This window comes from Globicephala melas, chromosome 3 (assembly GCF_963455315.2).
Source record: "Globicephala melas chromosome 3, mGloMel1.2, whole genome shotgun sequence".
In the NCBI taxonomy this organism is placed as follows: Eukaryota; Metazoa; Chordata; class Mammalia; order Artiodactyla; family Delphinidae; genus Globicephala; species Globicephala melas.
The window spans coordinates 16,101,621-16,128,148 of NC_083316.1; the positions used below are offsets into that span (position 1 = coordinate 16,101,621).

At 31.9% G+C, this 26,528-nt stretch overlaps 1 protein-coding gene across 5 annotated transcripts in view; it reads right to left on the reverse strand.

Annotated features, from left to right (window-relative positions):
• CDH18 (cadherin 18) overlaps positions 1–26,528 on the reverse strand; it is a 1,040,565-nt gene that overhangs the window by 19,672 nt on the left and 994,365 nt on the right. For all 5 annotated transcript variants that reach the window (XM_060295678.1, XM_060295679.1, XM_060295677.1 and 2 more), the window contains one exon: positions 18,600–18,717. In XM_060295678.1, coding sequence (XP_060151661.1) covers positions 18,600–18,717 — 118 coding nt within the window. The remainder of the gene's footprint in view (positions 1–18,599; positions 18,718–26,528) is intronic.

Genomic DNA, 26,528 nt, shown 5'->3' on the forward strand with positions numbered 1-26,528 from the left:
AAGAGAAATTTAAAGAAAAGTGTGTTGATTGCCTACTCTGAAGCAGGTTTCAGAATGATGGGAAAAAAAAGAGGAGAAACTGCATCACGTGTGTTTTTAAGAGTATAGCCATCACAGGTACTCTCCTGGAAACCTGACCTTTGAGTAAGCACACCTATCAGGTGTAGGATGTTGCTTCATGATTAATATAAACTTGCATATATGCACAATTGCTTAGCCTAAAGAAAAGGTTTGAACGTGGGCTCATAGGCACAAACACGTTTGAGAATCTTACTGCTGGTCCTCTGAAGAAGAGATGTAAGACACTGGTCCCTGGTCTCAGTAAATATCATAATGTGTGGAATGACATGATAACATGCAGGGGTAGATGGGGACTCTCTTTCATGGCTCTAGCCTCGTGTCCACTTTACATTCTTAATCTGGAAGCATGTTCTTTTTCAAGATAGTTATTGGAAATGTAATCAGAAACATGAGAAACAAGAAGAAAGCCTGAATATGTTTCTAGTGCATTTTAAGTTCTCAAATAGAAAGCTCTCACACATGGAGACATGACAATATTCTTTCGCTTTTCCAGCTGAAGGTTTGACTTTTGAAAAGCAAAGAGGATTCAGGAAACAAAGAGCTTCCTACCCAGAAAGGCTTAGCACAGCAGAATAATGAACTCTTGACAAGGGATATTGTGTATCTCCCTGGAACTGCAAAAAATGTACTTGGCAGTAGGCTCACTGAACTTGAACAAGAAAACTTTGAAATAAAATGAAAGAGATAAGAAGATATATATATATATATATATGTGTGTGTGTGTGTGTGTGTGTGTGTGTACATACACACACACACACATAAATATACGTATACATATGAGAACAAACTTTGTCTGAAACCGAAATATTAGGTGACAAGAAGAAAACAAATCTCTAAACTTGAAATATAATGTTTTAAAAATAAAACAAGTATTACAGAAAGTCTTGCATAACTACTTTAAACTGGATAAAAAATTAATATAAATTGAATAAAAGGAAACCATAGCAAGATGTAAAATCTGTGGATGAGAAGAGCTAATTATTAATGTCAAATAAAGGACAATCTCTAATAATGTGTACCCAAGTTTTGTTCTTAATTCTAACTGTCAAGAGTTTGGATGAAGACAGAAGATTATAGAACACTTGGAAGCCAAACTAATATAGCTAATGTATTGGATTAAGATTTAAGGAGAGTTTGAACAGCTAGCACAAAGACCTTAAGCTAACAAGACAGGAACTAAAGATATGTGTTAGATGGTACACTTTGAAAAGTATCATATGGGAGAGATTTTGAGTAACATCTATTATTTTCTAATACATATACTATCTGAATGTAGCAATGAGGCAACAGATCTAAAACAGTCTCAGAAGGATTCAATAATGATATGGAATTTTTATGCAGATCTTTATTGAGAAGACGTCATTGGAATACAGTGCATAAATTTGGGTCTACTATCTTAAAAGTGATACTTTAACCCAGTTTAGAAGACCTTGACTGCGATAAAAGCGTTAGAAAAGTATGTCATATGAAGAATCTTTGAAAAAAAACAGTGTGAAAATTCTACTGTCTTATATGAATTTAGGGGCTTGAAATGACTTAGAAATTTAAAGAAAAATTTGGGAAATTCTGTTAGTAATTAATGTCTTTCTGAATATAATCAATATTTTCCTGACATTCCCAGCAACTATAACTTTGATGCAATGTGGAAATAGCCTTGAACATGGTTTAGTCTTTCAAAATAGATGGCAATGTATTATTTATTTTGTTGCATATCCCATTTTGTTCAGAAAATGATATGGACATATATAGGAGGAAGCAGGGAGACTGCAATGCAGATATACAATAGATGAATCATGGAGATATTTACAAATATCTTTGTGATGACTGTGAAAGAATTGAAATTTTGAGTCCTTTGAAAAACAATAATAATAATAAAATTTTATTTTTGCAATTATAGGAAGTCCAGGGACTTCATAATTGATAATTTTGGGGGGATCTTTCACACAAAAAATATTACAGTAAAATACAAGTTTGGGTAGATAGATATACTTCCAACTTCTACATTTCTTTAGGGACAGAAGGCTACAGAATACAACAGTATAATACAAGTAACACTGTGTTTCTAAAATTCAGATATAATTTTCTTGAACTAGTAGTATGTGCTCTATTATTTCTTTGTTCAATAGTTTGAACGATCTTGAAAGGTTCTAATCTCTGTGCTACTTTCATAAACTGTAGTAGAGTTTAAGTTAAAATAAGGCATACTTTTAAAATACTCCCTTGGGCAAAAACACATCCTACATTAAAGTCCAAAATTACCTTATATCTTGGAAAGTATTAAAACCTAAAAAAAAGTGGCAGCATAGGAATAAAGACATAGACATAGAGAATGGACTTGAGGACATGGGGTGAGGAGGGGGAAGCTGGGGAGAAGTGAGAGAAGCATGGACATATATACGCTACCAAATGTAAAATAGATAGCTAGTGGGAAGCAGACGCATAGCACAGGGAGATCAGCTTGGTGCTTTGTGACAATCTAGAGGGGTGGGATGGGGAGGGTGGGAGGGAAGCTCAAGAGGGAGGGGATATGGGGATATATGTATATATAGAGCGGATTCACTTTGTTGTACAACAGAAACTAACACAGCATTGTGAAGCAATTATACTTCAATAAAGATGTATAAAAAATTTTCATTTACAATAGCATGAAAGAGAATAAAATGTTTAATATATTTAACAAAAGAAGCACAAGCCTTGTATACCCAAAACTACACAACTTCATGGAAAGAAATTAAATATCTAAATAAATGAGAAGATATCCCATGTTTATGAGTTGGAAGACTTAATATTGTTAAGATGACAATGTTACCAAAAGTAGATTCAGTGTAGTCCCTATCAAAATTCCAATGGTGTTTTTTGCAGAAATGGAAAAAACTCATCCTAAATTCAAATGGAAATTCAATGAATCTCAAGTAGTCAAAACAATCCTGAAAAAGAAGAACAAAATCAGAGGACTCATGCTTCCGATTTCAAAGCTGACTACAAAGCTATAGTAATCAAGACCTTGTAGTACTGCCATAAAGATAGACATAGAGACCAGTGGAATAGAATTGAGAAATAAACCGTTATGTTTATGGCTAATTGATTTAAAAAAATAATCATGTGTTCTTCAAAACTCTTAAACTATCAGATGCCCATACCCTCCCTGCCATTTCAACGAATTCCTTATTTGATCATGCAGACATAAAGATAAACTTTGTCTCAAGTATAGCCTAGCAGACTATTAAAGTAATATTTCCAAATCTATCACATTAGCAGAAACATTTGAGATCTTCAGATGTAGCTCTGTAATTGGATTAAACTTTTTTTAAAAGCTGAAGAAAAAGCTGAGAGATAGAAACTTAACTTCCACCGAAGAGATAAATATGCATGGCTTCATAGCATTTCATTTTTATCTGGTCTTCCAGCAGCAATAAGATCCATTCATAATTTAACTATCATCAGAGCCCATGCAGGAAACAATGCTCTTTTGCTTTCCTGCAAAGTACCTTTCACATAACAGGTACTTGATAAATAATGATTTGAACTACACTCAGCAGAAGCCTGTCTTCTCTTACAGTTTCCTCATTATATTGACATGTATTAAGAAATTAAAATCAAAATGAACTAATCTATCTTGATCTCCTCATGCTCTCTGCTGAAGGTTGATTCTTTTTCTCCTGTTTCCTCACTTCCTATTCTTTTAATCCTAGAATTACCCTAATTTCAATTTTCAACTGGATTCGGCAAGTTCATTTAAGTTTGTAAACATTCTCCTGGCCTCACTTGTGTTTCTGTCAAACCACAAATGCATGATCCACTATGTTATTATGTTCCTATTTGCACCCTGGAATGTCACCCCTTTGACCACCTGCCACACTCCTTCTTGATGCTTTTTAAATCCCAGATAAATACAACCATACATTGTCTAAACACTCTGCTTTCAGATTCATAAACAACGCTGGTAAATAGTTGTAACCATCTTAAGTGACCCCAATAAGTATATAGGGTAACTCTAAGTTCTCAAAGGAGGTTGGTAATTAATGTATTAATATCCATATTTCATCAGATGCCATAGACTAGCTAGCTATTCTAAGCTTATTTTGCCATTTTCTCTTAAGCGCTATTCCTCCATTCACAGCAGGAAAACAGCTTTTTCTGAAAAGAAGCTACCATCTATTATCAACATATGAAAACCACATTTGAAAACTGCTCAACCTTCTTTGCTATTAATTATGTCTATCTATGTATACAAGACTCTGTGACATAAAAAAAGAACATGAATACGTATGAAACAAAAATATGAATCTTGAAGAATATCAGCAAATCTGCTCATGAAAAACACATATAAATTTGCATAAGAGTGTTAGTTTAGATGAATAGGGTAATAAAGAAGAAAAACAGCTTTTTAAGTAGAAACCCAACCCAAAATCTAAAATAATTCATAAGCATATCACAATAATATAATAATTGCAGAAACTGTAGAAGTACAGAGAACAGCAGTTTACCAAAAAAATAAAAAAATAAAGTACATGAATTTCAACAGAAACCCTCTACCCAATATTTATCACATACCTTTAATAAATACTACATTTTTAGTAGGAAATGGATGAGTCAAGTACAATAAATTATGGAGTCATGATATTTATAAACACTGAAGGAAACTAAAGATTAATCCTTAGAGAGACTGGAAAAGCAAATACATATTCCTGCTCTTAAAATTATTTAAAAATCTGTTTTTAAATAAATTTTACCCTCTTAAGGCACAGGGTAGAGCTGATGACTCCTGCAGCATTTATGTGATTCCGAGCAAGGAAGGAATTAAGGCAAAAGAGTGTAACCTACATTTTCACAATAGGAAAGCAAAACAAAGTGGCACAGAATGGCCCAACTGGTCATATTTTTATTGCTTAGAATATGTGTCAGCTATTTGTTTTTTTCTGTTTTCTTTTTTTTTTTCTGCTGTCACTGTGAGTAGGAATATAAGAAGGTGATAATGTGTGGGCTGACAAACCCATTAGAAAAAAAATACATGAAAGTAAAAAAAGAAAAAGTCAACAGAGGTTAAAATCACTAAGGAGAGAATAAATGCATATTTTTCTATATAAAGCAAAAGACTCACTAAAACACACCACTACATTTGCAAGTCACCCTTTCCCATATTGGTGTCATGATGGCTTACAGACTGTTTGCCTTCTCACTAGTCAAGCTTTGAGTCTCTGCCTTCCCATAAAGGATAGTGTGAGTCTATCAAGTATGACTGGGTAAATGCTAGTAGGTGAAGACTGAGACTTGACCGGGAGGAGAAAGGAGATTCGTAGCCGAACAAAAACAACGTGTCTCGTGTCTCAGTCTCATCACTGACAGTAGTGACTTGGGGCACAGGTGCTCCCACACCCCATAGAGGCTGTTTGAAGCATCATTTGCAACTATATTCTCAGGACAGACTGTGTATGTGCTATTTTATTTAGGAATGGGAGAAAAAATGCTAAATGGTCTCTTGAAGCCCTGTGGAAAAAACCAGAATTTTAAATAGTTGTAATCTATAGAGACATTAAGCACATTACAATACCAGCTGTGAGTTCTCATTTGAAGGACAAAAATAAATGATGGGAATATCAACTACTAGGGATCTGACAATGCCAAAGAAGTACAAAATAAACGTAAAATTTCTCATGATTTCCAATATGTATCAAACTAAAAAACTGCATTTCACTATCAGTGGACTATGAAATCTGAACGAAAATGCCCCAAAAGACATCTTCTTAACAGCTCATAGTCAAATTTGAAAATATCCCTTATCTTAAAATCAATGCAACATAAACTAAGATATTCCTTCACCAAACCCAAACAGCAACAAGGAAAATCAGTATTTTCTGACAATGGTTATTAAGTATTTTGTTAAAAATGATAAAACTTATAAATAATAAGACCTTCACTTTTAAAAGTAATATTACAAGGAAATAATAAAAAGTAATAAAACCAAGGGAAAAAAACATCTTCAAATTCTGCAACAAGGTGACAGTAACAGTCTACAGAATCTTCCATTTTATATGATTTAAAATGGTCATTTTTGGTGCAGTTCACTCACTATTTTAAAAAGAATGTGCTATTTGAGCCCATTCATTTTTTTCTTTTTTAAAATTAATATTTATTGGAGTATAGTTGCTTTGCAATGTTGTGTTAGTGAACCCATTCATTCTTAAAGACTGGAAATGTCTACAGAAGTGGAAAACATGTATCTAAAGAAGATAACCTAGAGACAAATATGAGCAGTAGATGTTCTTGATAGCAAATTATCAGTTAAATTATGATAAAGATTTTCAATCTGAAAGGCACATGAAATGTGATTTAGAACACTGAAAATAAAGAGATACAAACATATACATAGTTAAAAATAATCTCTTCTCCTACTAAAATCTGTAAGATTTACAAATGCACTTGACAGTCGGAATTAAGCCTAGGAATTAGTCTGGCAAATCTCCTTGCATCAAATAAAACCTAGTCCCTCAAGAGGCAGCATAAAGATCATGAAGCAGAACAGACTTGTAGATTAATGATGATTTTATATTGGTGGATTAGGATACACTTTTCTATTACAAAATGAATGAACAAAGGTACTGTATGCACAGACCCTCCTGGGGGTAAGCCTAGACTCACAGACTTTATGACATTATGGCTTTAGTTCATTTATTATAGATATTTGATTAAAAAGTTGAAATTATACAATGGATTTCTTTGATGCCAAGATGAAATGTTTACCTATCACAATTTAAAGAGAAGATGGTTGTAGAAAAATCTACATTTTAATCAGAAAACATCATGCTTTCATTGTTGTTTTAAGGTAATATAATTTTTAAATGCTGTAACTTAAAAATTATCATCTGAATTCCAGTTTTTAATTTTAAATAAAATTGTATTATTACCAGTATATTAGTTAATGACGAAAATAAGGTCATTATCAAAAAACATATTTACAATATACGTTTTGCTGTATATATTGTTAAAAAAATAGAAATCTGTCACTTGGTTATTTTCCAAATCAAAATGTTTCTTATTTAATAGGTAAGGGGTCATAACTTTCCAGATAAATATTGAAGACGGTTGCTTAGCAAAAATTTTTCTATCTGCAACAGTTTGGTACTATAGCAAATAAAGAATTAATGGTAGAATATCTTATTTGTTTGGGGGGAGCACAAAATACAGCACAGTGCTTAATATTTAGTGTTTTTAATAGTGAATTAAAATGCTCATGTCTCTGCTCTGCCACATCTCCCTAGTTAGATTCTTAAGACTAATGTTGCATTCTGTCACCTCTATACTGTCTTCATTCCCCACTTCATTGAAAAGTATTCTCTGATCTGCTCTACATGGCGGAATGGACTCTATCCTGTAAAGTCAAATCATGCTCCACTTCTTTTAATTATAGGACTTTCAATGATCTCTCTAAAGTAACTCACATTTCACTGCCTTCAATTGCAAGTTACATTTCATTTCATCTTTATTTTCCCAAATAGATGGAGAGTCACTTGAAAGCAGGAGCTATGTGTTTTATTTCCTTGCATCTGGACAGCTTAGATCACTGCCTCATACACAGCAGACAATGCCTTGAAGACTGAATGGAAGGAAAAAAACAATGTTAACTTAAGAGCTGACTATAGAACTTCTTTTAGAGGAAAGCATTCTAAGAAAGGAGAATAAGAATGGTGGTGAATAGCAATACAGTGTGAGGCTGGAGAACACACTGGACAGCCCCAAGTAAAATGGCAGGGGAGGGGATAGGGCTGAGTCGTGTGTGTGTGTGTGTGTGTGTGTGTGTGTGTGTGTGTGTGTGTGTGTGTGTATTTCAGGTGTTTTTTTTTTCATTTTTAATTCAATACAATACATGAATATATTCTTACTGAAAATATTCAAAGTGCATTTCATAGACGTTTCTTAAGAAATATTATATATCCTATCATATTATCATTATTGCTTTTCTATGAGAATATATGCTACTCAAATCATTATTTCTGTTTGATATTTAATCATATATTGTTTGTTTTATGCTGTCTTTACTTTTTCATAAATTTATTTTTATTTTATTTTATTTTCATTTGTTCACTATAGCTCCAAATATTTTGTCAATAGAACTTTACTGTAATTGACACATGTTTTTTATATTTTCTGAGGCATTCAGTATTTTAAAATACCCTTCCTTAATTGTCATATGAGTGTCATCTTAAATAGGCAGAGATGTATTTTATTGTAGTTGTTTCTTTGAAATGTCACTAAAACAAGGTCCATGGACTATTAGCTTGAATCTTGCAAATGAGTACTTCAGCACTGATTATTCTCTTTACAATTTAAATTAATTGTCTGGAAATTTGTAAAATGATTTCTTATCTCTCAAGTTAGGGATACTATACATATTTTTGGATCTAAAACCCATATATCCCTTCACTCAAGGTAATTCCTTCAGATATTTCATTATTATTTTTCCATCTATTTATTTATGTAATTCTTAGTTATCTTCATTGTGCCCTTTATAATTTGCAGCACTTTGTGCATGATTTCAACTTCTTTGCATTTTGATCTCTCTTCATAAAAAAAAAAAAATGAAATGGTAGTAATTGCTTCCATATCTCCATTTGACAAAAGAGGAAGCTGAAACACACTGAGAGCAGGAACTTGGCTATGGCCTCACACATAATTAGCAGAGGAACCTGGTTTCAGATTCAGGCAACTGGTTTCCTGAGTCAAACTCTGAAACATTCTTCTATGTTGCTTCCTTCTCCTTCTTTTTTCCTTTTTTTTCATTTAACAAATTTTTATCTAAACTTTCCTCTGTGTCTGGCACTCTGGTAGCAGTTAGGAATATAGCAGCAAATAAGTCAGACAAAAGTCCCTCTCCTCACAGAGCTTACAGTCTAAATGGGAGAGAGGTCACAGTGTGATAAGTGCTAGGATTAGGGAGGCGCAGGGTATCAAATATCCCCATTTGTCATTTAAAGACGTGGATCTGCTTTGGCGATCACTGTGAGGTATTGAGTGTTGGGTGTCTGAAGTGCTGGCTCACTTGCGTTTATGGACATTGAATTTTTCCAGTTATGATTTCGAGTATGGATGGAGAAAGTGCTCCCAAGACTTTGGTAAAAACGGGGGCTTGGTAGATGACAGGGACCAAGAGAGGCAGCTAAATGCCACAAGACTCAGAGGGGCAGGGAGGTGCCCAAGGACAACGACTCCACCTCCCAGCTCACCTTATGAGGCTGTGATGGAGAAAGCGATGTTCTCTTGGGCAGTGTTGCCTCCTCTTTGATCTTTCTGGTTACTAATTCAGGTTTTAGCAGTGTCCATTTGAATTTTATCACCTTACCCAAATATTTAAATTGGTAATATTTTCATGCATCAACTCAAAAAGTCTTCCTTAGATATTTAAGTATGTTTTTCTCATTCTAATGTTAAGTACACCCCACTATATGTTAACTGCCTCTGTCCTTCAACCTGCATGACCCTGCAATGTTCTCTGATCATCCACTTAGGGAGGTTCTTTGAGCTCTGAATCCCAGGGATTCCTCCTATACAGTAAGATTTAATGGGTAGATTTGGGCCAGTACCTAAATATCTTCTTGTGATTCTCAATGCCTCTGTGCTTTGGAGGTGATTTTCAGGATTCATCCATAGGTTAAGTTTTTTAGCTGTACATGTTATCTCAGTAAAGATTTTTTTAAAAAAGAATGAGTTTGACATTAATTTTTAGGCTACAGTTTTCTTCATTCTGCTATCCCTTTCAGATAACTGCCACGCTGGGCTGCTCTTTCCCTGAACTCTGTGCATTCTACTTTTGGTAATAGTTTGTGCTTTGAGCACATGGTACTTTGAGGAGAAAGATTATAGCAGGCATGGAAGAGTAACAAAGAAAACAAAAGCCAGAGAAATAGAGAAAAAAATGGTTGAATTGGTGAGTGGCATAAAGAGTGACAATGTTGTATACCCCACTCATATAATATAATCCTCAGAAATTTTGGAGAGGATCTTGGTTTTGTTCAGTACATAGGATGGGATTCTGAACTAATTTTAATTAAAATTTTAAGAACAAATATCTGTAGCACATACATGAACAACCTGGCAGCCAGCATCTTAATGATAATTAGATTGTTAATGAACTATGACCTTTCTTCCAAGCCCAGTTTATATCCCAACTATTTAATGAAACTTGCCAAATGGTTCTTGAAGTATAAAACGTAATATGGATAAAACAGTAGTTTTTGACTAACCAATAGTCTGCCTGATAACTGAGAGAAAAGCCTGAAATCTTCAAGGAAATTTCTGTTTAATGACATTAGAGAACCGCTAAAGTGATGTAAGTAGAGGGGTAAAATTCTAGAGAGGTCAAAAATGTGGGAAGTTGAACTGTGGATTACAATGTATTTGTTTATATTAGGAGCTAACAACAGGTTGGAATTCCAAGCTGGGGACAGAGAAAATAGGAGAACATTTTTTTTTTTAACCGAGTCTTTTTATTTTTTTTATTTTTTATTTTTTGGCTTCGATCTTTAAATGATTAGCTTTCTGTACCATGTCCTAGCCCTTCAATCATTTTATTTTTAGCATTTTTATTAGTGTATAATTGCTTTACAATGGTGTGTTAGTTTCTGCTTTATAACAAAGTGAATCAGTTATACATATACATATATCCCCATATCTCTTCCCTCTTGCGTCTCCCTCTCTCTCACCCTCCTGGGCCCACAGTCATACTGGAAATTAAGGGGCCTTAAACACATGGCTGATTCTCCCTAAAGATATTCGTTAAATTGAAAGTTAAAATGGAAAGTTAAATTGAAAGTTTAGCAAAGATCTAAAACTCTAAGTGGAAAAGAAGAGCTTTTTTTTTTTTTCCATCTCTTCCTGTTGAACAGACAGTGATTAAGGTAGGGGACCAGGGTGAATGGCCCTAGTGCACAAACAGGCTCTCAGTTGAAAGCCCTAGAGGGCCATGCCTTAGGGACAGGGATAGTTCAGAGACAGGCTGAATCTAAAGAAAACTGCAAATTAGCATTGACTTAACCTACCCTGATTGGATTAAAGTACAAGCATACCTCCTTTTATCTTGTTTTGCTTTACTGTGCTTCCTGGATATTGTGGGTTTTTTTACAAATTGAAAGTTTGAGACAACCCTGTATCGAGCAAGACTACTGCCACCATTTTCCCAACAGCATTTGCTCACTTTGTGTCTCTATGTCATATTTTGGTAATTTTCACAATACATCAAACATTTTCATTATTATTAGTATAACTTGTTATGGTAACCTGTGATCAGTGATCTTTGATGTTACTATTGCAAAAACATTATGACTCACTGAAAGCCCAGAAGATGGTTAGCATTTTTTAGCAATAGAGTATTTTTTAATTAAAGTATGTACATTTTTTAGACATAATGCTATTTCACACTTAATAGACTACAGTACAGTGTAAACAAAACTTTTATATGAACTGGAGAGCATAAAAAAATTCATGTTACTCACTTTATTATGATAATTGCTTTATTGTGGCGGTTTGGAACTGAACCCAAGATGTCTCTGAGGTTCACCTGTAATGATGCCCCTCTCTAATTGTTCATCTAAGAAAATAGCAAACACTCTCTGAAGAAATATATTATGATTTGAGACTCTTCTAGGTTTAGACACTATGTGTGACACCCAACTAAAAATTGCTAGAGATATTAAGAAACAAAACCATTATATCCCAGTCCTGTCTCCCCAGTCCCCTGATGAAAAAGAAAATTTATCACTTTATTAAGAAAGTAGAGTTAGCTGACAGTGATTGTAAAATCATTAAGATTAATATGTTCAAGAAAATAGAGGGAGAAAGAAAACATAAAAGAAATTATAGAGAATTTCACAAGATCTATATCTCAAGGAAAAATTAAAAAAAAGGTAAAACAGCTATAAACCAAAGCAGTGAGCAGACCACAGTTTCTTTGAGTGCATGTATTTGATTTGATAGGACACTTGCTTCCTTGAGCAGAATGTTAGTTACATGCTAGTGTTTTCTACCAGTATATTCCTAACATATGTCACAGTGAATAATAAACAAAAATAAGCCCCAAATAAAGAAACTTTTATATACGTAGGATGGAACACTTAAGACATTTATTCTCTAATGTTCAGATAAATTAGCAGATTCCAAATTAATGAGGGATAAAACATAGGGCAGGAAAGATCTAACAAAGATGGCAAAGAACTGGAACAACATGAAACATTACCTTAAATTTAAGTATTTATCAAGCAGATCTGGGCTGTGAATAGGAGAATCCCACCAGGATATAGATGGAGGAAAATCTTCTTAGTTGATATGAGGACATTAGCTATGATTCCAGGCATAAACACTATTAAGGTATATGTCTCTGGGATTCAGCTTTTATTGTGGTCAAGGGTAGGGGCCTAGAGTTTCTCAAGCTCACTCTTTACAGATGAATTTAAAACATAAGAACAGGAATTTAAAGTTGGGGAAAAGAAAAAAAAAAGCCCAAATGATCAGTTACTGAAATCACCCCAAAATCTCTAGAACAAAAGGGAATGGGGGAGCTGTCTTTCTATCTACTAGTGGCTGACAATGTGTTTATTCAAGACAGCCATCTTTGAAATGGCTGCTTCTTTGAAATGGATCCCTGTCAATCAATCAAATTTTAGTCACGCAGTTACATTACAAAAAAAAAAAAAAGAAAAGAAAAGAAAAGCCAGCTGTCAGGGTTTACATTACCTTTATATCTTTATAATATCATCTTCATAATAATTAGAGGAAACAATTAACAGATTATTCCTTGAGCTAACATTCTGTTCGAGAAAGCAAGAGTCCTATCTATCAAAGCAAATACATCCATTCAAAGAAAAGGTACTCCAAACACCTATTGCTTTAGTTGATAGCCATTTCTTCCTTTTATAGAGATGTAAATCTTTACCATCTTTATAATATCTTGATACGTTAGGATATGCCCTCTTTTCTTCTCTTTCCTCTATTTTCTTCTTTTCCTACATTCTTGCTTTTCTCAACCCTTTACCATTTGCATTTTATTAACAGATTATTAAATTCAGTTTATGATAAAAATTATATTTATAGATTAATTTGGAAATTTGAGTGTTGATTTACTAATGGGGTAAAGATATTATTTTTGTGGTTTTTTTAATATTTTCAGTAACATTGCCTTTCATAATGGTGACTTGAACATTATTTATTGGATATTTTTTCTCTGATGATCTTAGAAGAGTTTTTTGTTAATTTCTTTGATTTGTTTTTACCATTTTACATTTATCTGATTTGCTATTTATTCACGTTTTTTACATATAGAAAATCTAGCCATTTGGGGCATTTATTTGTATTCCAAAATTTGGCAATCTATCCAATTGTTTCTTAAGATGTTTCTGTGGATTCTTTTAAATTTTCAGAAAGACAATTGCATCTCATTTGTTAACAATGATAATCTTATGTTTTGTTTCTATTTATTATTGTTCTTTTGTTCTATTTTTGTTTTGTTTTATCTTTTTGGACTGAGGAGAACATTCAGTACACTGCTGATTAATTGTAGTGATTGAAATATCCTGAGACTAGCAGAATTGTCCAGCTGAACCCATCAGAAATTGCTAATTCTTAGAAATGTGAGCTAAATAAATGAATAAATGTGCTTTATTTTAAGAAAACTAGTTTTGGAATTGTTTTCTTTTTCAGCAATAGCTGTTTTTTTTAAGCAATAGCTAAATATTTCTAACTTTTCATGTAAAATTTCCTACTACATTTTGAATTTGGCATATCTCTTGTAAGTAGCATATAACAGTCTATTTTTAAAATAAAATATCTTTAAAAATGATATTTAATCTGTGACTATGGTATATTTGAACTACTTTCTACTTCAAATAAAATTGTCATTGCTTCTATTTTGCATCTTTTATTCTACTTTCTGACCTCTGTTCTACTGATGAAATGTTTTATTATTTAACTTTTTAAAAATCTCTCCTTGCTTTGGAAATTACAGACTCATATTCTATTAACTATTATTCTAGTGTTAACTCTTCAAGTTTTAACATTTGAAATGAAATGTTAATTGCAAGGCTTTTTTGTCTATTATTTCTTGCAGAGATCCTGAAGGCAAAGATTAATACAATATTTGCCAAAATGTCAGTAGCTAAACATTTAAAAGTTTCTTTTCTTATACATTGGAAAAAAGTCTTTAATAACTGTCCTCCCTTAATTCCTGATAGCTTACCACTGCTAACTAAATATAGAGAATGTTGACAATAGGAAATTCTTTTCCTTTAGCAGTTTGAGCATATAATTGTTATCAACTTCTGTCATCTATTTTTTTCTTTTTTAACAGGAATCTACTTTAGATCTAATTATTATTGCTTTTTAAATATTCTGCCTTTTCCTTTTGATTAAATATTTTTTCTCTTTATCTTTGAGGTTTAGCACTTTTAAATTGGCATATTCAAGTATAGATTTGATTTCCTGCTTGCCTTTGGGTGTTCTTTTTTTTTATATAATAGCCAACTTTTAAAAATAATTAATTAATTTATTTTTGGCTGTGTTGGGTCTTTGTTGCTGCATGCAGGTTTTCTTTAGTTGTGGTGAGTGGGGGCTATGCTTCATTGCAGTGCGTGGGCTTCTCATTGCGGTGGCTTCTCTTGTTGTGGAGCACAGGCTCTAGGTGCATGGGCTTCAGCAGTTGTGGCAAGTGAGCTCAGTAGTTGTGGTTCATGGGCTCTAGAGCGCAGGCTTAGTTGTTGTGGTGCACAGGGTTTGCTGCTCCGTGGCATGTGGTATCTTCCCAGACCAGGGCTCGAACCTGTGTCCCCTGCATTGGCAGGCAATTCTTAACCACTGCACCACCAGGGAAGTCCCTGGTGTTCATGTTAATCGTGAGGGTCCACATATTTTCAACCTTGAAAAATTGTCATGCAATTTTATCTACATATATTGCTTGTTGCTACAATTTCTAATTCTTCCAAATATTTTATATTCCATATCTATTAAGTGTTCTCACAATTTTAAAAAATTTTGACATACCTAAACTTTGTTTGCTTGAATTAATGGATTTTACTTTTGACTTGTTAAATCTCTGTGTCCAGTCTAGAAGTAATGCAGTTTTTTTTGTTTTCTCTTTGTATCTGTGTGTGTGTGTATATAAAACATATACATATGTATACACATATACATATATACATCATACATGTATATATACATATATGTTTACACATAAATTTTAAATGTATGGATAATTTATATCTATATAGTCTATATGTATAACTAAATCTATGTAATTTCTAGAAATAGTTCTATATACATTTCTGTATATTCAATACCTATATTTTAATATATATCTTATGTATACATGACATATATACATACATATATATATAAACAAAATTTAAAATGTTAATTTCTGTATGTTTATATATAATTATGTATATAACACTAAACATCTATATATTTTCATGTCATTTTATATACTTTTCTATCTAGGCAAAAACTGTAGTTTTATTTTAATAAGGATTTTAAAATTATTTTTATATAAATATTTTCTTTCATTGTCTCATTTCATGTAATCACTTCTCGGTCTTTTTTAAAAAAATCTTCATTTTCTTAATTTTGAAAATGTTAAACATGCTAATATTCAAGTATTTTTCTGTTCATTTATGTATTTTGCATGATTCAGAGTGAATTCATTTTCTGATTTATTTCTTATTATTTATTGACTATCTTTTAATTTTTTGACTTTCAGATTTATCATACACAACAATATGCATTTCTCTCTGTCTAATTTTAGAAACAGCTTTTTGTCTCTACTCACTCTTTGCCATAAAGCAGTTTTGGAGACGCCACTAAACCAATGGCTTCCTGATCACTCATCCTGGTTTGGAGTCTCTGTCTGGCTTCTATTGTTCCCTGAATATTCATATTCACGTAAGCAGGGGGCACAGAAGAACAATGGTTTTAATTTTTTCTTCTAGATTTCTTTATGTTCTGGGGGCATGTAAATGTTTACTAACTCACGGAATGCAATGACCAAGTTGCAGGATCCAGTAGGCCTGGACTTGCTGACTCTTACTCTTTGTAGTTTGTTCTGGTTGTTGGCCACAGAGGTGTTTATGTACCCATGAATATATGTATATATTCATTTTGGTATGACTATTCCATTTTAAATTTCATCTTTATAAATTATTATCCATAACTGCCTTCTGTTTAGAGAAAAAGCCATCTTGACTCTTAATATATATATATATATTTTTTTTTTTTTTTTTTGCAGTATGCGGGCCTCTTACTGTTGTGGTCTCTCCCGTTGCCGAGCACAGGCTCCGGATGCGCAGGCTCAGCGGCCATGGCTCACAGGCCCAGCCGCTCCGCGACATGTGGGATCTTCCCGGACCGGGGCATGAACCCGTGTCCCCTGCATCGGCAGGCAGACTCTCAACCACTGCGCCACCAGGGAAGCCCATTGACTCAATATCTTTATACAGCGCCATTAATTCCCCCAATGCTACAAAGTAGATATTTCAAACCAAAACTTAATGGATGTAAAAACTGAGGTTAAGAGAAGTTTGGTGGCTTGTCTTATCTAGCATAAACAAGGCTGTTTGCTCAAGCATGTGTTTTCACCTATGTGCTAGTATCCTGTTTTTAAGAACTTTGCTGCTTTTTCTATCTGAAAGAAATTATTTGTGTTATATATAATTTCATCAATTCCCAAAAATGTTTAAAATAAATTAAATGAATTTTAAAATAAATTAAAACATCTTTACTCCCATACAACTGCCCACAAGCATCACATACTTGAGATGGCATAGCTGATTTAAAGCATTCATATATATGGTTAAAATAAATGTTAAAAAATTTACACCGGCATTATAAACACTTTCAAAAGTGTGTACATATTTGAGGGGAATTTTTTGAATGTGAGTTCCCAGCACTGGTAATGTTGTCATATAACTAAAATGAGACCTTTTGAATGTATTCATTAGTTAAATTGAGAAATTCCAGGCATATTAATCTTGAATGAAGGACTTTTAGTCACTAATATAGGTTTCAACAACAGTAAAATTCTCTTGTTTTTCTAAAATATTTCAGGAGTTATTTACATTAAATAGCTTGATTACAACACATCTTCAGATCTAAGTCAATTTTTATTTATAATATTATCAAATTAAAATTGCTTTTAAAATTTAAATAAATTTTAATTGGAATGGAAAAAATTCAACTGAAATATGATTTCTAAATATGTGTTTCTAAATATAGTAAATTTCAGTTTATTAAAGCAGAAAGTTGAATGCTCTCCAAATTATGCAATTATTTGAATATGGGAAAATATGAATTGATTTTCAGATATTTAGCATAGTTAATTATAATATTTAAATACATTTGGGATTGTAGGGTTGGATGTTCGGATGTAAATAAATGTTCAATAGTCAATTTAATACAATTTGTCATACACAAACATGGATAAATATGTATTGCCATAAGTACAGCTGACCACAGGGATAGTTAAACTGAGAGAGACAAACAAGCTTGGTATTTTTATATGAATTTTGTTATGGCCACATGCACAATTTAGTATCCCTGTTATGATTATTTAAGGAAGCTTAGGGATAATGGAAAAAATGTTTAGTGGGTTGTCATTTAGTGATTTTATTTTTGCTTGAATTTGAAAATGCTTCTACATGAAGGGTACAGAGAAGGAATTAACTACTTCAAAATGTACATGCTATTGTTTCTTTCATGTGATTCTGAGGCACGTCTTAAATCTTAAATAACAGTATATTCAGATATATGTGATCAAAAACTACTTTTGAGAAGAAGAAAGTTGATGCCAGTCAGAACACTGTACATATTGAGTGGCTTGTTGTTTCCCTTCCATACAGAAGAATGACTTTTACACAACTTTGAGGAATCTACCAAATCAGGATTCTAAATCATGGTGAATCTTCTCTAGTTATTATGTACTTTTTTCCCTACACAATAAGAAGGCTAAACAAAAATAATTCAAAAATTTCCACAGTGCTCTGTAATTATGCATATGTATCTACCCATATTTTGGAAAAATATTCATAATAACAAGGGGAAATATAATTTGTACAGCACATCTTGATAGCCTTGGTAAAGCAAGATGATTTCAAACATTGCAGTTCCTTTTCTAATGGTCCCTAGGACATATTTTTCATTTATCCTAATTTAAATTTTTTCCACCTCCTAGCAGTTGCAACAGTTCTCATAAACATGTTTGTCAGCTAAGATTTCTCTTAAAAGTTGCCCAAGAGCATATTACATGAACATTTCTTGTTTAAAGGGATGCTTCTGAATAAACTCATTGAAAGTTATTTGTACATATGGTTCAATTTTAAACACAAGCTATTCACGGATCATAACACATTAACATCAAACTGACTTTGAATGTTGATTTGCAAGCTGTTCATGAGTATATAAGAATAAAGCAAAGCTGCTCAGGCTTATTCCATATCAAGTCAAAGCAGATACCACAAAGATCAAAAAATATATGTATTCATGTTCACCTTCATTGTCCTTCAGAGTGAAGTTTGGGTTTATAGACAGATGCTCATCAAGAAAGAAGTTAAACCTTTGTCCATTGGCAAAATCATCCTTATCAGTGGCACTGATGGTATGAATAACCTAAAGAAAAGACAAAATTAAATAGTAAATTTAATTTGGCTTCGTCCCTTGATTTTAATATTACAACATTTTCAATATCCAACTTGAGTGTTTTCAAATTCTTATTCTAGTAAAGGTATGAGCTAATTTGCTCTCCCTTGCATTAGACTTTAAGAAATGTATTATGGCACACCATATAATCATTCACACTTTATTTTCTAGCATGGCACAAACATTTATTTTTTTTTCCTTTATTACCCACAGTACCTTGGGGCCAATTAGTTGTAAGGTTTTGTGTGAACGCTTGTTTAGGGAGACGTGAAATATGGTTTGTACAAATACCAATATTCCAGGGTTGATGTAGAACAGCCTTTCTGTACATGTTGGTCTCAGTCAGCAAATGAAAAAGCACTAGAGTCATAATTTTTTGTTTTAGGAGACCTTTGGGATCATGATCCAGCCCCTGTATTTTAGAGATGAGGACTCTGAGTCCCAAAAAGAGTGTGATGTGCCTCAAATCTGTAAAAATCTGGCAGAGGTAAAACTAGACCACCCAGAGCTTTAGGAAATTTTTTAATCCCTAGTGGTTGAAAGAAAGCAATACCCAAATTTGGACTTTACACACATTAAGAAACAGAGAAAGTTAGAATATATAAAAAAATATCCCAGGTAGCCTAAGAGCAGCATACACATTCCGATCGTTAGAGTCATTACAATCTTTAAAAGTAATATTGAAACAAACAAGCAAGATGATATTTTACTTTTGAAAAAAAATTAATATCCTAATGCTCAAGTGTACTCTTTCTAGCTTTTCCTTAGAGAAATTGAAAACAGAGAGAAAGTAGAGCCAGAAAAATAGTATTTCCTGCATATGAAATATAGTACGTGCATTTCAAAAATTGATATGATTTCTAAGAACATTTTACTCAGTTTCACCGTATTTCAATATTTTACAGGTGAGATAATCCACCAAAATGCATCATAGTTAAAACCTAAATTCCTCTCCAGGTACTGAGACTGTTAGCTTGTGAGGGAGACGAGGAGGAATATAAAGGTACTGAGAATGAGTGGTCAGGGAGAGTAGGAGCGGAAGAACATGTGTTTTCATGAAGTGAAAGTGAAGAAAGAGTTTCAGGGTATAAAAGTGACCAATTTCCTCCATATATGCCCATGGCTCATTCCTTATGCCCTTTCCCATCACCATTCAGAATTAACTTTCTCAGCAGGAGATCCTGGTTGAAAGCCCCTCTCCCTACATATTCCAAGAAGTTTCTATCATTCTTCATTATTTCCCTCCATACTATTTATCTATGAACTGAAAATTTACATAGCTGCTGATTTTTTTTTTCCATTGAAAGCATAACTAGTATCTGGACAGATCTTTTTTTTTTTTTCTTGTTATTGCCTTTTGACTATAAATAGAATAAACTGATGGATAATCAGAAGCAATCTTTATGATATTTCTCAAGCACAGGAAAAGCTCCATAGCATTTAGAGTGTGCAAAGTCTGAAGAACACAACATTTTCTACACGTTAGTTACTTAGTATCAAATTGAAATAAAATATCAAAATTTCAAGGTTCTTTTCAGGGTTAGATAAAACAAATACTGTCAGCCCTCCATGTCCGTGGTTCTGAATCTGTGGATTCAACCACCATGGGCCAAAAATATTTTTTAAAATTCCAGAAAGTTCCAAAAAGTAAAACTTGATGCCATGCTGTGGCAACTATTTAGATGGCATTTACATTGTATTTGCAACAATTTACATAGTATTCACATTGTATTAGTATTATAAGATATTATAAGAGATGATTTAAAGTATATGGGAGGATGTGTGTAGGTTATATGCAAACACTACACCATTTGATATAAGGGATTTGAGCACTTGTGGATTCTGTTATCCTGAGGGGGGTGGGGTCCTGGAACCAATTCCCCACAGATTCTAAGGGACAGCCGTATAAATTTTTCTTTGGGAAAATAAATGTCTTCTCACTCTTATTCTTCATTCATTGTGATTCTCCAATTTACAATCCTATTTCCTCAGTGATACCTCATAACATACTGACACATTTGCAAGTTCACTTCTTATCCTAGAATGTAACTCTGGAGGGGATTGGTAAAGAACAATTAATTTAAATAAACTGAGCTATTTATGTTTTCTGTTATCAATGCTTTGGAACAATTTTCTTTTCTTCTCATTTCAAAGTTAATTTATCACTTATTTTAAATTTTCTTAAATTTTTACAAACATGAGCCTATTCAATTTGTTAAACACTGATATAATTCATATTATATTATGTTTACTATTTTTTTGTTATCTCTAAAATATAAATATCCCTTCCATTTTTATACAGGTAATTTCAAATCTCAATTTACCAGGAAGCTCACTTATGGCAAATTTTTCTTCCTCAGAAAGGGTTCTCAGTCTCATCTACATAGTAAATTATTAGTTGGTTACCACATTTTGTTTAAGAGTGACTGATTCACCTTGAACTTTTGTTGAGGTGTTGGACATGCATCTGTACTTAAATATTTTTCCATAATATTTCTGAGAGATGATTCTAAAAACCTAGTATGTTGGTCTTTTTTTTTTTTTTTTTAATTTAGAACTCCTAGATATTCTCTTGTTGTTGAGAGAAGGTATATTCAATTTCTTTTTTGGTTGTTTTACTAATCACTTTTTCTCTTTCATTAGGAAATGGGATTTCCATTTGCTTCCTCAGACTTTTAATAGAAAATATACCTAAGAAGTTAACATGTTTATGATTTTTAGAAGATTTAAACTTCTGGCAGATATCAGATAGTTGCCATGTTTCCATTCATCAATATTTTCTACCATTTTTTCAGACTTATTGATTTATCTACACTGTGCTACCTGTGCTCTCTGTTTGTGCAGCTAGTTGGTGATGTATGATCCATAAAAAATTTATTTTCTGATTCTCTTTCCTTCTAACTGGACTCAAATGTTTTCTATCACTTGCACATTATGCAATAAGTACATAATGCATTTGATTATTTTGAAAGATCTGAGATTTACTCTAACAAAGGGAGAGAAAACTCAAATTGATTGATGGTATTTACAAATAATTACTAGCAGAATTTTTTGATAATGTCCATGAATAAGGATTCACCTTTGGTAGAAAATAATTAAAACCAATTTTATATTCCTTTTATTAAATAAATGTATCCCATTGTTTAAATGTGTTTAAAACATGTTTAAAATCTATCATTTCTAGAGTACTTTAATTAGGAAAAATAGTGTCAGAAATTTATACAAATAACATAGTCTTCTGTTTGGTAAATAGCTAACCCTAACTAAAGCAAATTAAAAAGGAAATTCTATGGAACACATTGCATCTTCTTTTAATTAATAGAGCTTGCCTTATAATATGATCTCAAATGATCATTTCATTTGATAATAATACCAACTTTTGTTATTTAGCTGAGGTTTATCTTTGATAAGATGTAAAATCTCTACCGATCTAGTTAACTTTTTTCATACAAAGTTGTACTGTTAATAATATCAATAATACCATGGATATCATGGGGGCAGAGGCTGGTGTTATGTAATAAAATGTTTTCTTTTATACGTTATGTTTTCTAAGTTTATTTCTAAAAAGAAAAAGTACAGAGGGAAAAGTCAATACGAATAAGACAGAAAGCATTCCCTTTGTTATTTCTCAAAGCTTCTAGGTACAGGCACATCTCAACTATTTTGAATTCACTCTTCTTTGGGAACTGATTTCAAATTTCATGCATGCATGATTTTCTTTTTAGTATTTTTTTATACAAGGTACTTAATTTTTTTTTCAGAATAGGAAAATATATTAACTCAGAGAAATATATTGTTGAAGTTTATAGTGATACCTGAATCGACCTGAACTCTGCTCTTACATGTGGTTTGAACCTCTGCTTTCAGAAAAGACCAGTCTCAGCTGTAGCCACATGCTGTTACATTTAAATGCACAACATCCATAACAGAAGTGTCTGTAATTCTAAAAGCAATTGTCATAGAAAGAGGAACTGTGGCAATACAAATACATTCAGAAAAGCTATTTCACAAATCATTATTTAAATAATTTCTTATTCCAACTCTTCATCAAAATATACAGTTTCTCCAGAAATGCTACAACCATAAGAGTAAATGAACAAAAGACCTCAAAATTAAATAATAGAAAGATTCAGACAATTTTCCACTGTAATGGGTTAATCATACAATTGACTACATGAATGGGTAATGATTTGTTTAAATGCAGGTGTAATAAGCAATACTTTTAAAATGATGTTTTTATTCCCTCAATGAAAAGTCTAAATTCATTTTGGTGAAAGAGTTGGAAACAAAAGCTCAGATAACATAAAGAATCCAGTTTTCTTACAGTGACATCTAAAATCATGCAATACTAAAGACAGCAATGATGCTAAATGTGAATATAGTTTACAAAGAATAAGAAATAATCACACAAAAAATATATTAGAACTTTGGGGGGCTAGGTCTAGCAATTATATCTTGAAAATAGTAACAGTTATATGAAAAAAAGATAAATACTATATAAATGGTGAATGGGACTCACAAAAGAAACAGTTTGTCACAGATTTAACCCTCTCTAAAGAATGGAATAACTTTTTACCTGAGGAGAACAGGACAACCCACACTTAAAGGAATTTAAGACTTATCTAGTCATATACTCATAGAATCTCAAGCTTGGAAGGGCCCTGAAATTCTGACAATTTTCTTCATTTTAGAGATCAAGAGAACACTTGTCAACATCACATTAAATTACTTCTTAGGAAGGCTACAGAGTTTAGGTGGTCAATGTGGAGGGTAAAACAGAGGGACCCAGGCTAACAATGTGACATTAAAAGGAGAGCATGGCCAGTGAGAATGCCTGAATGGACTTCCTCATGAGCAAAAAGTGGACAACACGCGAGGTCAATGGAAAAATTCAAGGTCACATGCCAATATGAAGAGAGTTCAAGCCAGAAAACTGAGACTAGCATTTTCAATTACAGAGAAGATGTTTACATCCACAGGGGAAGGATCAGTTGATCCAAGAGCAAGGGCTGAGTATCATCTGCTCAGAAATTCAGTAATTTCACCTACACCTACAAAACTGGTATGTGTGAGCTGCTCCTAATACAAGATTACACTTTATCCTTGAAGTAAAAATTATTAATTAATTAGTTAATTAAAACAAACATTTTAGAAGAAATAATCTAAAAAGAAAACATCTAATAAAAGCTGATGATTTTTGATTCTTTATGTCACATTTCAAATGATCTAAGTTTAAATTCTCTGAATAACCTAGGAACCAAAGAAACAAAGATTCAGTGAGGGAAAGGTCCTAATTTTACTAAAAAATGTTATTTATAGATTAGGTGATCGATACCTAAGAAAAGCAGTATTTATTTCTAGATATTTTATTTTCTTAAAGTGATATTAAATGGTATAGAGTTTTAAGTTTCATTTTCTAATTGTTTCTAATATAAAGAAAAGGAAGAAATACATTTATATTGACCTTATATTTAGCACAAGTTTGAACTTGTGCTCAATTTTATTCACAATTTCAACTACTGTATAGTAGTATTACCACTATTATTAGTAGTATTTTTATTATTAATGAATGTTTAACTTTATAAAAACCTTTCGCTTCACCTATGAAAATGAATTTTGATTTTTCTCCTTTTCATTTTAAAGTAATTATTTTTTCTGGATTTGCTTTGACAATATTTTATTTATGATATTTCTATGTTCATGAAAGAGAATATCTATAATTCAAATTATATCTTTCTCAGGTTTTGATTTCAAAGTTTGTTGTCAGCATAAAATGAGTAAAAAACTGATTGCCCTTTTTTCCTTTTTGATACAGTCTATTTTGATTATCATTCCATTTAACTATTTTCAATTTTTATTACTTTATTGGCTCATTGTTTATTTAGAGGTGTCTTTCTTCATTTCTGATGGAGTTTTTCTAGCAATATTTTTGAATTAGTATCTTGCATTATTTTATTGTAATAAAAATGAGACCATTTCTTTGAAAATTATTAAAACTTGCCTTGTGGTCCTGAACATGGTAAATTTTGGTCAATGTTTTGTGTAAGTTTTGAAAGAATGCATAATCTAAAGTTGTTCAATGCAATGTTCTATATTTGTTAAACAGTAAAACTTCTTAATTGTGGTATTCAATTTTCAGTTTCCTTAATAAAATTTTATGTGATTATTCTATCAGTTTCTGACAAAAGCATACTAAAACTCTCAGCACAATAATCTCAGTAGACATTTCTTAAATATTTTGGTGATTTTATTTTAACATAAATATTGATATATACTTCTTTAAGTTTACATTATATTTGTCTGCTTTTTATTTTTCTACTTGTTCCATATTTATTATCTTATTTCTTGGTTTTTAAAAAAATTACCATGACTTCTACCTAGCTATTATAAATTTGTGTACTAAGCCTTTCTCTTTTATTTTACCTATCTTGTGTTATAAAACAAAACTATATCTCAAGAGCAAATATGAAAATTTGTCATTCTAACTTTGAATTTTAAAAACTTTACAGAAATTCACAGGGTTATTTTGGAAATATTAAATTGGTTATATACTTCATATTTTATTAAGTTTACATTTTAGTTTTTAAATATGCCTTTCTAGAATCCTTGAAAATAGGTCCTATATAAAAAGATTTTTTCCCTTTATCTTTGTATCATAAAATATAAAAAAGCAAGATAAAGTCACATGCAACAATTTTGTAAATGTGTGAACTATTTAATTGAATGAACATTTTAATAAACATAATAAAGGTTGAGAAATAAAACTGTCAACATCACTTTATTTAGGAGTATTTTAAATTCCAATTTCTATTATCTTGTTAGTTACATAGTCTTTTACTATTTTATTAAACTAAAAATTACTGTATTCATTCTTGACACATAAAATCTATTATAAATTAGTATTTTCTCAATTACCCCAAATTTAAGGAGTTTAGAATATTTTAACTTTGTCTCCTTCCTTCTGATACCTTGTTCCCATGTATACTATGTATATTTTAAACCCCAGAAAATGTTCCTTTGTTTTCTCTTCATTCATTAATAATTTATTGTTAACAATATATTTACTGATCGCTTTGGTCCTTACGGATTCTTACCACTCCAAGATGCCAATTTGATTATTTTCCTTTTTCTTTTTCCAAAAAAAGCTTTAATGTGTGTATTGGCAAGGAATTGTCACTTTTTTGTTGTTGTTGTTTGTTTTTGCCTAAATACGAGTTTTTCTTGTCTTTATTTTTAAGGACTATTTTTGGTACACAAAAGAATTCATGGTTGTGAGATAGTATCTCTGGCTCTTGGATTTATCTTTCCTTTTTTTATTTTATTTTTTTTAATATTTCATTCTTCCTGATTAAATAATCAGCTTTTGAAATTGTTCTTTTAAAGGTTTTGAGTATTATTTTTATATTCTACATACTAATCCTTCATTGGATAAATGATGTGCAAGTATCTTTTCCCACTATATGGTTTTTCTTCTTATCCTCTTAACAGGGTCTTTCAGAAAGCAAAAATGTTTAGATTTGATCAAGTCCAATTTATCATTTTTTTTTCTTTTATGGATTATGGTTTTGGTGTCATCCAAGAACTCTTTGCCTGGCACTACATCCGTTTTATCCCCTAACAGTATTATGTCTTTTTTTCCTAGATGTTTTAAATTTTAAACTTAATTTTATTTAAATTCATCTAGGTAAAGTTATTTTTGTTAACCGTTGCTTAGATTTTTGTTTTTGTTTTTTTCTATGCTTCTTGAATTTTTGACTTGTTGCGTGCCAACAGTATGGAAA